The following is a 12,198-nucleotide window of genomic DNA, read 5'->3' as shown; positions in this document are numbered from 1 at the left end:
AGCGTGTTTTTCAGATTCTTAGATTTAGTAATGCCGTGGGGTGGGGGTCAAACTTTAGCACAGTTGTTGTGCAATCGCTCAGGGGGGCCGTGGCCGCCAGGCTCTCGGAGCTGACTGTGTGCTGGAGATCGCTGCGTGGGTTCAGGAACACGTCACCGTAAGCAGGGACCGCCGTCACCTCTGCAGTCACACGTGAAGCTCGACCTCCACCACTCAGACGGAGGCTGCTATCAGTTCAAAGCTAGCATCCATGATGGGGCCATTAGCGCACTGGCAGGGGTAACCAGGCCATCTGAGAAGGTCCCAGTAATGATGACGCACACCTCCGGGTTCTGAGGCTTCTCGGAGAACTCTTTCTTTGTTCGGTCAGATGACAAACCTGCACCCTGCTCGCTTTCCACGAACCAGCGCGCCGGCTAAACTGACCCGAGTACAGACCAGATCTGCTGCTGACTTCATGCAGCCAAAAACGCCCGAGCCGTATGAGGCAGGTTCGGGAGACACGTCCGGCGTTGTGTACTGAAGCTCAGCTCAGAATGAGCACATATCCTTCAGAAAACCTTTATTTATGTCCAGTCTGTGCGTCCACTTAAACAGACGCTAGATTAATGCACAGCTTTCCCCATTTTTGGAAACGTGTTACAAACAAGTCGCAGTCATGACCTGTGAGCAGGAGAAGAAGATGAGGAGCAGCTCGAGAAGGAGGAGGTGACTGACCCTGACCTGACTGACGCCTGCCTCGGTGATAGGCGTGGATGTCGTCCAGCCGCGGAGACGCAGATGACTTCTTCAGGTGGTCCTGCTCGAACTGAGGAGCTGAAACACAGGAAGTGATGTCACTCCATCTGCAGAGGCTGAAAACTGTTATATAAAAATGCTGAATACGTGTGTGTGTGTGTGTGTGTGAGACTCACACTGACAGAAGTTGTCTCCCAGGACCTGCCTCGCCTGGAAACGATCAGTGAATCAGTCAGACGTGTGAGCAAAGACAAATCCTCACATTAACCAGGTGGATTTAAATGAACAGGTGAGACGCTGACTCCAGTTAGCTGGCTGGATGTGGGATGTTAAATATTCAGAGTCAGTGTGTCCACTGTAACCTGGTTACAAACATGGATGTATCACCATCCTGCTCATGTTACAGGACATCTGCTGCTCCTTACTGTTTACACCAGCAGGGGGCAGCAAAGATCTACAAAAGCTGCTAACGCTGCACTCTTTACTAAACTCTACTGCTGCTGCTGGGAGCACGACTACATGCATGTTTCCTCGATCTTTGCTGTGAACATTATAAACAGCTGCTCAGGTACAGATCGCGCTCTCACTGCAGTGCAAATCAATCCAATCAGCTGCTAACAGAGGCCGTAAAGCCACCACAGCCAGGTCTACTCAACAATCGGATCTCCTGCGAGCAGCAATATGCTTCAAAACACAGTGATCGGTGCTGAACTTCACCTGTGGGCAGGTAAGAGTCAGCATCTAATGTGAGTGTCTTTGGATGGTGGGGAGAACGTGGGAGCTTCACACAGGAAGACCAGGACATGTGAACCTGCTTACCTTGTGTGGGAGTGATGCGGGATGGTTTTCGACGATCAGCCTCTTGAGGTAGTGCACCCACAGTCGCTTCTCCTCCTGATTCTTCGTCTGCAGAACAAAAAAACAGGATCCAGACACAAACAGTGAGGTCGCTGCATCTGAGATCCAGATTTAAGGCGGAGACTCGAGGTTTCCCTCACCTGGACTACATGCTGCTGTTTGGGAATGGTCTGGTCGGACACTCGGAAGCACAGCGGGTCCTTCAGATTCTCCACCAGCAGGAGATTACAGCACTGCAGGTGGAGGAGCAGACACAGAGACAAACGTGAGGAACCCTGAAGGTCAGAGCATCGCTGTGGCGATGAGCCTCTGTTTCCTGGGGGGTCGCATGTGTGTTTGTTGTGATGCAGGAGTGCAGACACAACCCACGACGGCCTCAAACGTGTTGTTACTTACAAAAATATGTGTGCTGTAGACAAACTGCTCCATCCTCTTCTTGGCAATCAGCAGCATTTTATCGAACAGGAAGAACGCTCTCTCCTTCTTCACTCTGTGGACTTTAAAGGAACCTTCAAGAACCAGCTCGCCGAACCCGCTGAGGTCCGGCCCAGTCCAGTTCACCAGCAGGGACTCGATTTCCTGGAGCGAGACATCGGTGAAAGGTCACAGGCTAACCACAGTGGAGTGAACCCGACCTAAACCTGCTGATCTGCACCGATCCTTCATCTTCAGAAAGGTTCTTTGGAAAAGCACAGCGTTCTCTAGAGAACCAGTTTTCTCAAAATGCCTGCATGGGTCACAAAGTTCTCAGTGCTGAAGGCAACTGGACGTCTTTAGGTTCTCAAAGATGTTTCACCTCAGACCTGAAAGGCTTCATCGGTTCTCAAAGCACATGGGGGTCCCAGCTATGCAACAACTAGCTAGGTAACATGCTAACTAAGCTAACTCGCTAACTAGCATCAACTTGCTAGTGATTGCGCTCCAAAGCTCAGCTAAATCTGGTCACAAACCCATGTTAACGATGGCTAACATGCTAACAATGAAACCTGCAAATATCGATCCACAAGCTCATATGGTAGCTGTGTCCATCTTTCATATACAGTCTTTGTTAATAGCTGCTGAATGGTAGCTCGTAGGTAGACCAAAGATGTCCAAGGTGTTCTATATCGTGGGCCACATGGACCGGACGAGTGAAACATCCTCATTCTGTCAGTGTAAAGACGTTTAACTGAAACATCGTCATATAAGAAAAAGACGAGTAACTTCAACAGGACATCTCAGATTTCGCAGATAAAAAAATCAGTGAAAGAAATCTGTCAGCATGTCGGGAGTAAATGTGTCATTTTGTTTTTTATTGTGGACTCGTCGTAAAAAGCTGAACTATCATGAAAAACAGGAACTTTCATGTTACTTAATTACTTTGAGTAGTATCAGTGCCCTCCTTCACATCTTCCAGAGCCATCTAGTGGGCCACTTTAGAGTCTGGTGGGCCGATTCTGGCCCCAGGGCCTTATGTTTCTCAGCAGCTTTTTTCACGTTGGGGTCCTGCATGATCATTGTTACCTGCAGCCGCACAGCGTGCTCCTGTTTCCTCTTCATGTCGTTGATGTACCATGCGACTGCTGTCATGGTGACGATGGCATCCTCCACGACCTCATATCCGGGCTCGCTCTTGTCAAAGTGCTTAGAAAGTTCCTGAAACGAGACGAGACCCGCACATAAAAGACAGCTCGCACTCTGAGATCCTTCCCCGCTCTGATCCTCCGCCTGCTGAGGCCAAAACACAGACGGGGATTTCTCCGAGCCTCAGATAAACTGTGGTTTGTGTCCTCATAACTTTTACTCAGTTTGCTTTGACGTCTTTGAGACCACCGTGAACACGAGGACGCGAAGCATCATTAACCCTTAAACTGCCACTGAGCCACCTCACCGTGCGGCTCTGTGGCGCAGCGGATAGCACATTGGACTGCAAAGGTTGTGACTGAAGCTGCAGATCAGCCACATTTCATTCGTGCTCATGGAGTCGTTCTGTGAACTCTGGAGGTCAAAAGCGTCGCTTCCCTGTGAGAAGCATCGGACTGGAAGTACAAGTAGCTCAGAGTATGTGTGCAGTTACATTCCACTGCACCCTGAAGCGCCTTAGCACAGAATGGACTGAAACGGGAGCAGCTGAGGATTCTGGGAAAATCCCAGCTCGGATCCAAACACGTGTTTGACCGATGTTTAAACTGGCCGCCGTCATCAGAGCGGCAGCGGCAAATCCTGCAGACCAACGAGCGAGAACAAAGAGCAGCTTCAGCTGTGTCATCCTCCCGCCCGCTCCTAGAGCTGGGCTTGGACTGGGACCAGTGAGGAGACTCGGCACGTTCACTGGGAAAGCTGTTCCTGCTTCACGGAGCAGACGGCTGAGTGAGAAGGCCTCTGCGGCTTCAGCTTCACACCGTAGGAGCTCCTTTAAAGCACGCTCTGTGTGAACAGACGTGATGAACAAGTCCTCGCCTCTTCCAGGTGTTTGCGCGTCATGTTAAACATCTGGAGCACAAGTCTCCATTCAGCCAGATGTGATTATTAACGATGGGAATTTGGCACAGAAGAACAAATGGTTCTGCTCCTAAACCGGACCGCTTCAGCTTGTTTCCATCGTTTCATCCGTTTTGACTCTACTCAAGTATTTCTGCATGTTCACAATAATACACACGATGATACTGCAGTATCAGGTGGTATCTGAGCAGAATTACACGTGTGTGTAAATATTTCATTTGTTAGAATTTGTGGGTTTATTTTGTGCTGCGAGTCTTTAACTGAGACTCGTCTGTTTCAAACGTCTGCTGAGCTTCTCCTCAGAGTAATGAGAACACGACGACGGCCAGCCTGCAGTTCGCTCTCGTGTGATTTAACAGAGTCCCCGTTTCCTGGTGCTGACTGCGGCACAAACGGGCTCCAGCATCTGTTTGGTGTTTGTGCCAAAACTGACTCAACAAAGACAACGAGAAGCAGAGCTTACGACTGATCGACGAGTCTTCCTGTCACGTTAACTCGAGGCCGCTGGCTTTACTTCTTCTACATGCTGAAATCAGATAAGTTGAGTTTTAGGGCAGCTGTAGTTTCAAACCTCAACCAACTCTTTGCACAGCGGAGCCGACTCGCTGACTGTCCTCCGGTCGTGATCCTGTGTATGTTTAGCAGTTAGATGGCCGTCCTGCAGTTTCAGATCTTTGCGTTCTGCACAGACTCTGAATTAAAGTAAATAATGCAAATTTCTGTGCGTGCAGATGGCAACGGATTCACGGTTTAATCCCCATTTCATCTCTGACAGACTGCATGTGACTGCTCACGGACTCGGCGTTGTTGACCTTTATCGCCGTCTTTGCACAGCTGTGTTGCTTTGTAGACAGCGACTGACCACGCTGGTCTCAGTCGGTCCCTGTCTTTGAAACAGCCGTTTTAATCACTTCTGTCCTACACGTGCACACACGTTAGCGTGTCATGAGACAGAAGCATAACTGCACTTCACTGCAGCACAGACGGTAAAGGACCTGTGGTCAGAGGACAGAACAAAGCTGTGACAGAGCAGCTGCAGAGCGGAAAGAGAAGTTTGGACTCTGAGATGATGTCAGAGTTTATCCTCGTTTTATTGGTCCTGGGAAAAACCCCGCACACGTAGCCGAGGACACACACCGCTCGTCTTTAAAGACGCGACGCGCTGAGAGGTCTCAGCCTGACCCTCTGTTTACTGACAGGAGACAGACCTGTTGCCTGGAGACCAAAGCTTTACGAGGACCAATCAGCTTCCTCAGGGAACCACAGGGAGTGACATCATTAAGGATGTTTGGTGTTACCTGTGGAAGCAGGTACTCATCTAGCAGTATCAGGTAGGACTGAAGTCATTTATGCTGAACTAAAGCTAGTATTTGAGATGTTGAGCTACTTCTCAACTACTAGAATTTGAGGTGTTTGGATGCACTTGCAGGTGGCACCTGACCAAGTAACAGGCTTTCGTGTGCACAGTATCTGATAGCATTTAAATTCTCACCTGCAGTATTTGAGGTTCTATATGCAGTATTCATTAGTACAACCTGTATTAGGCTGTTTTTGAGGTGCTATGTCCAACATCTGATCGTATTTGAAGTTTAACTTGTATATCTGGAGGTATTTCAGGCACCGCATGCAGTATTTGGTAGTATTTGTGATATAACTTGTAGTATTAGGTGGTATGAAGGGTCACCTGTAGCAGCAGGTGGTACTTGAGGATCCTCTGCACTGGTTTGAGCAGGTACGTCTCCAGCGGTAAGGAGTGGCTCAGGGTCGCCTGCCTCTCCTGGAAGAAACGAACCAGACTTTCGTTCTTCATGCACTCCCTCAGCACGGCCACCGAGCTGTGGACACAGAGCAGCAGAGACGGCGTTAATCATTAAAACCACAATAGATTCTCTTGAAGCCAAACAGCAAGCCCCAAAACAAGTCGATGGTCAGGTTACCGACATCTACAGAGTTCAGCCATCACCTCGTAGCATTTAAAGGTTCAAGGCTCTTTATTTGTCACATGCATAGTTATACAAGTATAACACACAGTGAAATGTAGAGGAAGAACATTATATATATATATATATATATATATATATATATATATATATATACACACACTGGGTGAATGTGCAGTAGTAGCAGCAAGCAGGTGAAAAAGCACGGGGAGGGAACTTTAACAGGAGGAACAAAGAGATGAGCTGGGGTGGAGGAAGGCCAGAAGACAATGGAGCTGCAGGAGGTGAGAGGGATGTCCTCAGCCGTTCATCAGAGGACGAGGTGAAGAAATGATGGAGGGAAGGAGGAAGAAGAAGACAGATGGAGGCGATTATGACAAACTAAAGAGCAAAAGGACTCCACAGCTGTTTGGAGCTTTGACAAACATTCATTACAAGTTTATAGAAGAACGAGAGAAACTGACGAGATCAGAGAGAAAGAAAAGATTCTGACAGAGAGCTTCTGGATCCAGTTCACCAACATTCATCACAATCAGAACAAAGAGCAGACGACGAGGAGAAGAGGGAGGGCCACATGTCCACGACGACGAGATAGAAAGAGAAGACAACAAAGAGTCTGAGGAAGGGAAAAATGGAAAGACAGGAAGTTAAAAATAGGTCCAGGTTATGAAGAAAGAAGCGACAGGAGAGAGGACGGGGATGGTGGTGAAAGAGGATGATGGAGGACAGTGGAGACTCGGCTGTCGGGTCCTCTGACAGACATTCATCACAGTTGGAAGCCAAAGAATGTTGGACGCTGGTGGAGGGACTGGAGGGAAGGAGGGAAGGGAAGAATGAGGAGGGATGAGGAAATAGGGGGCCAAAGAGGATGGGAGGAAGGAGGTCAAGGTAACGATGGGGACGGAGAGGAGAGATCAGGCTCTTTTTCTCCACAGGAAAGAGGGGGGATTCAGAGCAGTGCTAATATCTTCTGCAGACATCAGTGAAGTGCAGAGTCTGAAACGAGCTTTCAAACACAGCAGCTCATCTGTTTCTTCCCCACAGCGTCCTAAACACCACAACAGGTGATACCAACCAGAATATCGCCCGGATAATTAAAGAGTTTCATCTGCAAACTCACAGCTGAAACGTTAACCACAGTTTACAAAAAGGAACTTCACAGGTTCTCAGTCTAATCTAATCAAACATCATCAGGGAGGCGTCTGATAGGCCCACATTCATCCTGCAGCCAGACAAAGATTACCTTAACCACAGAAACACGTTCATACCAACCAAAGAGGCGGTGGTACCGGCACTGTCCAAACCAAACCAGGCGCACATTTATCTCCAACCTATCAGGTAAGTTGTAGCAGCTGAACCTGCGCACCACCCAAAGAGTCCTGCAGCAGCACTGGATGGCCAGCAGGGGCATCAGAGGGATGCAACACAGTTAATATGATGTTTTGGGACCCCCCGAATGGTGTGCCTACTTTTTGTGCATGAGGGGGTTCTTCTGGCTTCATGCTGGGGTGGTTTGCAGCAGAGCATGAAGCAGACGGATCTCTAAAACTGATGGAAAGGTGGAACATGAGATGGACCGGAAGATCGAGGCATCAGCAGCGATGCTGACGCTGTACCGGACTGTTACGGTGAAAAGAGCGAAGCGTTCTGTTTCCAGTCATAATGAGTTCATCAGTGTCACATCGACTGCTGATGATGTCTGCTCCGTCTCTGCGGGGTTTAAGCCCAGACACCAAACACCAAGCAGACAGAACAGGTCAGAGGTCAGGCAGGGAGCCTACTCTAAGTCTAGCCACAGTTGGGCGGGTTATAAAAGCAGACGACCACATCCGGTTCCACCGTGGTCACCGAGGCCGCAGCCTGAACAGACTTACCAAACCCGGACATCAAGGACTGGAAGCATGGAGCCGGGTCTGATAAAGCTCTGTCCTGCTCAGCCGGATCATGGATGGATCGACCCAAATACCCCGATTGCCACATTTTGGACCCTACAGCGCCAACAGGCAGAGTGCAAACATTTATCACCAGAGTTTACCACCCGGCTCCTTTCAACAGAAAACGTCTAATGTCTCAAATAAAAGTCAGACTGGTTCTGTGGACGATGACTTATTCTCCAGTGAACATCAGCAGAACAGCTTCAGGCTGTGGTCCCATGTTTTTGGGACAGAGCGAGGCCCAGCACAGGATCAGTGTGTTGCTCCTAAAAAGGTGCTCATTGATTTTAAGGCACTGGTTTGGTGCACAAACCAGGTGAGGCCATTGGGCTTGTGTCACAGAAATGTGCCTGTCCAACCACACTGAAAGGCTAATGTACCACTGTAAGGGTTTGGACAGCCTATCATATATCTGTCCATCCATTATTCCATCCATCCATCCATCCATCCATCTATCCTCCCATCCATCCATCCATCCATCCATCCATCCATCCATCCATCCTCCCATCCATCCATCCTCCCATCCATCCTCCCATCCATCTATCCATCCTCCCATCCTCCCATCCATCCATCCATCCATCCTCCCATCCATCCTCCCATCCATCCATCCATCCATCCATCCATCCTCCCATCCATCCAGCCATTCATCCATCCATTCATCCATCCATTCATTCATCCATCTATCCATTCATCCATCCATCCATCCATCCATCCATCCGTGTGACTTCTTCAGTCTCAGCTGCAGCTACAGCCCATTGTTCCTTCGGTGCTGCTGGTTTCAGTCATTGTGCAAATGTCCTGTTTATAAGGTTGAAACCTGCAGTCAGCTGAGACTGAAGACGTCACCTGATGATGACGAAACATCCAGATGAACAGAACCGACCTTTTGGGATTTCCGTACCTGGATGAGCACGAATTGGAGTTCGGTGTCAGCTACGCCACATCTCAACAGTCACCTGCAGAGTTTCTGAGCTTATACATAACTGAGACATGCAAGCAAAACAGCATTGTTTGTTGCCATGGAGGTTTTAAATGGTGTGGTATATTAATGTAAAGCATGTGTAAACTTTACAGCAATAAAAGGCTTAAAGAAGAGTCACTGTTCACAGTTGTGCTATAATGAAACCTGCAGCCGCTGGGATGACAACAGTGACAAATGTTAGGTTCATATAAAATGTCACAGAATGAACAGCCAAATTTAAGTCGCAAATTTTCTGTAGACAAGAAATGAAGCTGTAATCTGTCATCTCGGACTGAAGGAAGCCGACTTCAGCCTCAGATAAACACTCAGCTCTGCATGGAGAATTTAAAGCAGATGGCAGATATGAAAAATGTGCACCAGAGACATGCCTAGAAACTGCGTTTGGCAAGATTCCCATGAACTCATCCACTGGAACACACCGAGGACTTCCTTCAGCCCAAACTTCCACAGAGTCTCCAGGGTCGCTGTGCTTCACCTCGTGTTGTACGGATGCTCGGAGCAGAGGAAAGCAGTCAGTTTCACAGACTGCAGATAATCGCAGCCGCTCCCCCGAGCCCGAAGTCATCTCCACCAATCAGAGGTAACAAAACACCAACCTGCAATCTGCACAGCCAATCAAAACACTATTAACCTCTTAAATAGTCCCACCCGTGCGTCTACCTGTAAGCTTTGTTTGCATTGGGATAAAACGCCTGATTATTTGTCCAGATGAGTTTTCCACAGATATGCCGCACTCTACACTGAGGATCTGCTTTTCCCAACTATCTGCTCCGACTACCGAATTCGGAAGTGCAGCAGTCAGTCAGCAGGCAGCACCGGGGCAGAAAGACCCCAGCTATCCCGAGATTTCAACACAGAACCATGTTTAAAGTCCGGCGGTTAACCTGGGCAGTCCTGCCGTGCTGTGACGGGGCGGAGATGAAGGCTGGGACATAAACCCAGTAACCTGCTCTGTTTCCCAGACGTACTTTCGCTTTCATGTGTGTTGAGTCTGATCATTCCTGGAACATTTCTCTGCTCTGTTAAAAGTTGGCGTTAATCAGGAGACCCCCTGCCAGCCTCCAAAGCCCGCTGGCTCTACAGCTCATCAATTTACAGCATTACAAACTGTGCTTGCATCCAAGTGGAGTTTAGCGGCATAAATTACCTCAGCATCTGTCTCTGTTCTCCCCATGGAGCTACCTACTGAGATTACATCCACATCTGTTCAAATCATTCTGCTGGCAGCCAGTTTCATGATACACGCACAGTGTTGTGATATTATAAAGACAAATATCTCCTTCGGTTTTGTTGCTGATGGTTTTCGATGGCAGAGAAGCTGCGTTCCTGGAGCCGATCTGTTGTTTGGTGCGTTTTCATTTTTGTGCAGGATCCCCGGGCAAACAAAGCCTCTCGTCTCGTGTTCCCAGCGGGACGACAGCAGAGTTCAGAAACCTGCAATCCAGCACATTTCCCTCCAAATCTGACCCAGCGGATCACTGTGGAAAAATGCAGAGCAGGGGCTGACAGAGACCGAAAGTCTGCTCCTCTGGTGATCGCATTACTGCGAGTTTGCTGAACGCTCGGAGCTAAAATATTCCACAGGGCTGATTCTGGCTAGTAAGACAAAAGTTTTGACCCAAAACCGAAAGATTTAAAGCAGCAGAAAGTTTGGTTCCAGATCTTTAAACCACGACCCCTGTGCTGATGGCTGCAGCACACGCAGGTGACTTGGAGACTCCTGTGGGACACAGCGAGGTGACCACATGAGTGAAAACTGGTTTCGAGCATATCTGAGAAGCTGAGGCTTGCAGGGATGAAACAGCTGAGGGGCTGATTCACAGCTGAAGAACTGACGTCCTGGTGCCTTCACGGACCTTCAGCAGCAACCACAGCATGCAGCGCTGCCTCCAGCACCCTCAGCCACAATAAACCCTGATCAGCTCAGACTTACTCTGATTACTTTTAACCTCTTTACAGCTGGGGTTGGGCTCACATCCACCCCTTCATCTGAGCCCTGAGGTTCGCTGGCTCTTTATTCTCACGTCTGCTGACTGACGGTGGCCGGCACACTCTCGCCATCCACATCAGACTTAAATATCTTCTCACGAACCCTTTTTAGGAACATGATCACCTGACATGTGTTATGGTTTCATCCTTGCATGCAAACATGCTGTTCAGTGATCTGTCAGTGTTTCACATTATTTCCTGTCTATGTGCAGTAACAAACACACAAAGTTTTCATGTGTCGGGTTTGCTGAAAGATTCCTGTGTTTCAGGCTGGGAAAAAGTACATTTGGCACCCGTGAGCATCCTAACACGCAGCAGCTGAAAAAATCAGCAGTTGAGAGGCCAGGAAGGGTCCAGCAGAGAAGGCAGCGATGCAGCTCGAAAAGCTGGAGACGCGCTGACAGAGACAGAGTTTCTGGGTTTGGTGGTCTGAAAGCATTTGACCTACTTATTTTTATTGGTGTTTAATGGAGCTTTAAGGAGGCGACAGGCAGATAGAGCGAGCGAGCGAGGTGAAGGAGGGGTCGCCTTCCACCCCGGCAGACTCGGTACGTGCCGAAGGGTTTAAACACACGGGGAGGCACATATGGGTGCCGATGAAGCTTTTACTGCGCATGTATGCAGTGATTTAAGTGCATCAATATGCAGACAGATGGAGGCCGGGCAGAGATCCAGGCAGGCCGAGCGCAGTCGGTCAGACGGTGGAGAGAAGACCTGCGTGAGATCAACAGTGACTCTGTTTGACTCTGCAGAGAATAAAGAGACGAAGCAGCCGCGGACGCAGACACGTGCAGTGAAACAGGGTAACGCTGCGCTCTGTGCCTCTCGTTCACATCTATCACTCACACGCAGCTCTCAGATCTCTGCGTTCGTGTTACTTCTTACTTCATTAACGGCAAAAACCAAAATAAATGTGACTTTTCTTCAGAGCATCGTACCACGCAGAGCTCTGCACGCTGTGGCAGAGACCGTCACGTGCAGCTGGTTAACGTGGGCGCGTGCTTTGTTTGAAGCTGGATCTGTGGATTTTTCACCACATTAACATCAGCCTCTCTGCTCAAGTTACAACCGCACGGTCTTGTGATCTGCTTCATTTGTGATGAGCGTGCAGAGTTTCCCAGTTACATTAACACTGCCTGAATAACGCTCTGCAGGCTAGGCTAACGCTAACAGACGACTGAAAGCTCAGGAAGAAGAAACCAAAGATGAGCAGACGTGTTCGCAGGAGAAGAGACAAACAGTAAATATATGAAACTATCACAACGTCATGCCTGTG

General features: G+C 48.9%; 1 protein-coding gene across 2 annotated transcripts in view; it reads right to left on the bottom strand.

Moving 5' to 3' along the window:
- plekhg2 (pleckstrin homology domain containing, family G (with RhoGef domain) member 2) overlaps window positions 1-12,198 on the bottom strand; it is a 62,023-nt gene that overhangs the window by 2,138 nt on the left and 47,687 nt on the right. Inside the window, exons 7-13 of one of the 2 annotated variants that reach the window (XM_085380732.1) lie at window positions 5,762-5,912; window positions 3,100-3,231; window positions 1,993-2,175; window positions 1,737-1,829; window positions 1,558-1,644; window positions 915-948; window positions 718-816 (exon numbers count right to left, since the gene is read on the bottom strand). In XM_085380732.1, the coding sequence (XP_085236858.1) occupies window positions 718-816; window positions 915-948; window positions 1,558-1,644; window positions 1,737-1,829; window positions 1,993-2,175; window positions 3,100-3,231; window positions 5,762-5,912 (779 nt within the window). The remainder of the gene's footprint in view (window positions 1-717; window positions 817-914; window positions 949-1,557; window positions 1,645-1,736; window positions 1,830-1,992; window positions 2,176-3,099; window positions 3,232-5,761; window positions 5,913-12,198) is intronic. The other variant, XM_085380733.1, reaches the window with a different exon arrangement.

This window comes from Rhamphochromis longiceps, linkage group LG14, assembly GCF_057381845.1.
Source record: "Rhamphochromis longiceps isolate RC_006_pf linkage group LG14, R_longiceps_female_GT1.1, whole genome shotgun sequence".
Taxonomy (NCBI): domain Eukaryota; kingdom Metazoa; phylum Chordata; class Actinopteri; order Cichliformes; family Cichlidae; genus Rhamphochromis; species Rhamphochromis longiceps.
Note: the sequence above shows the minus strand (reverse complement) of the source record. Positions and strands in the feature narration are given on the sequence as shown.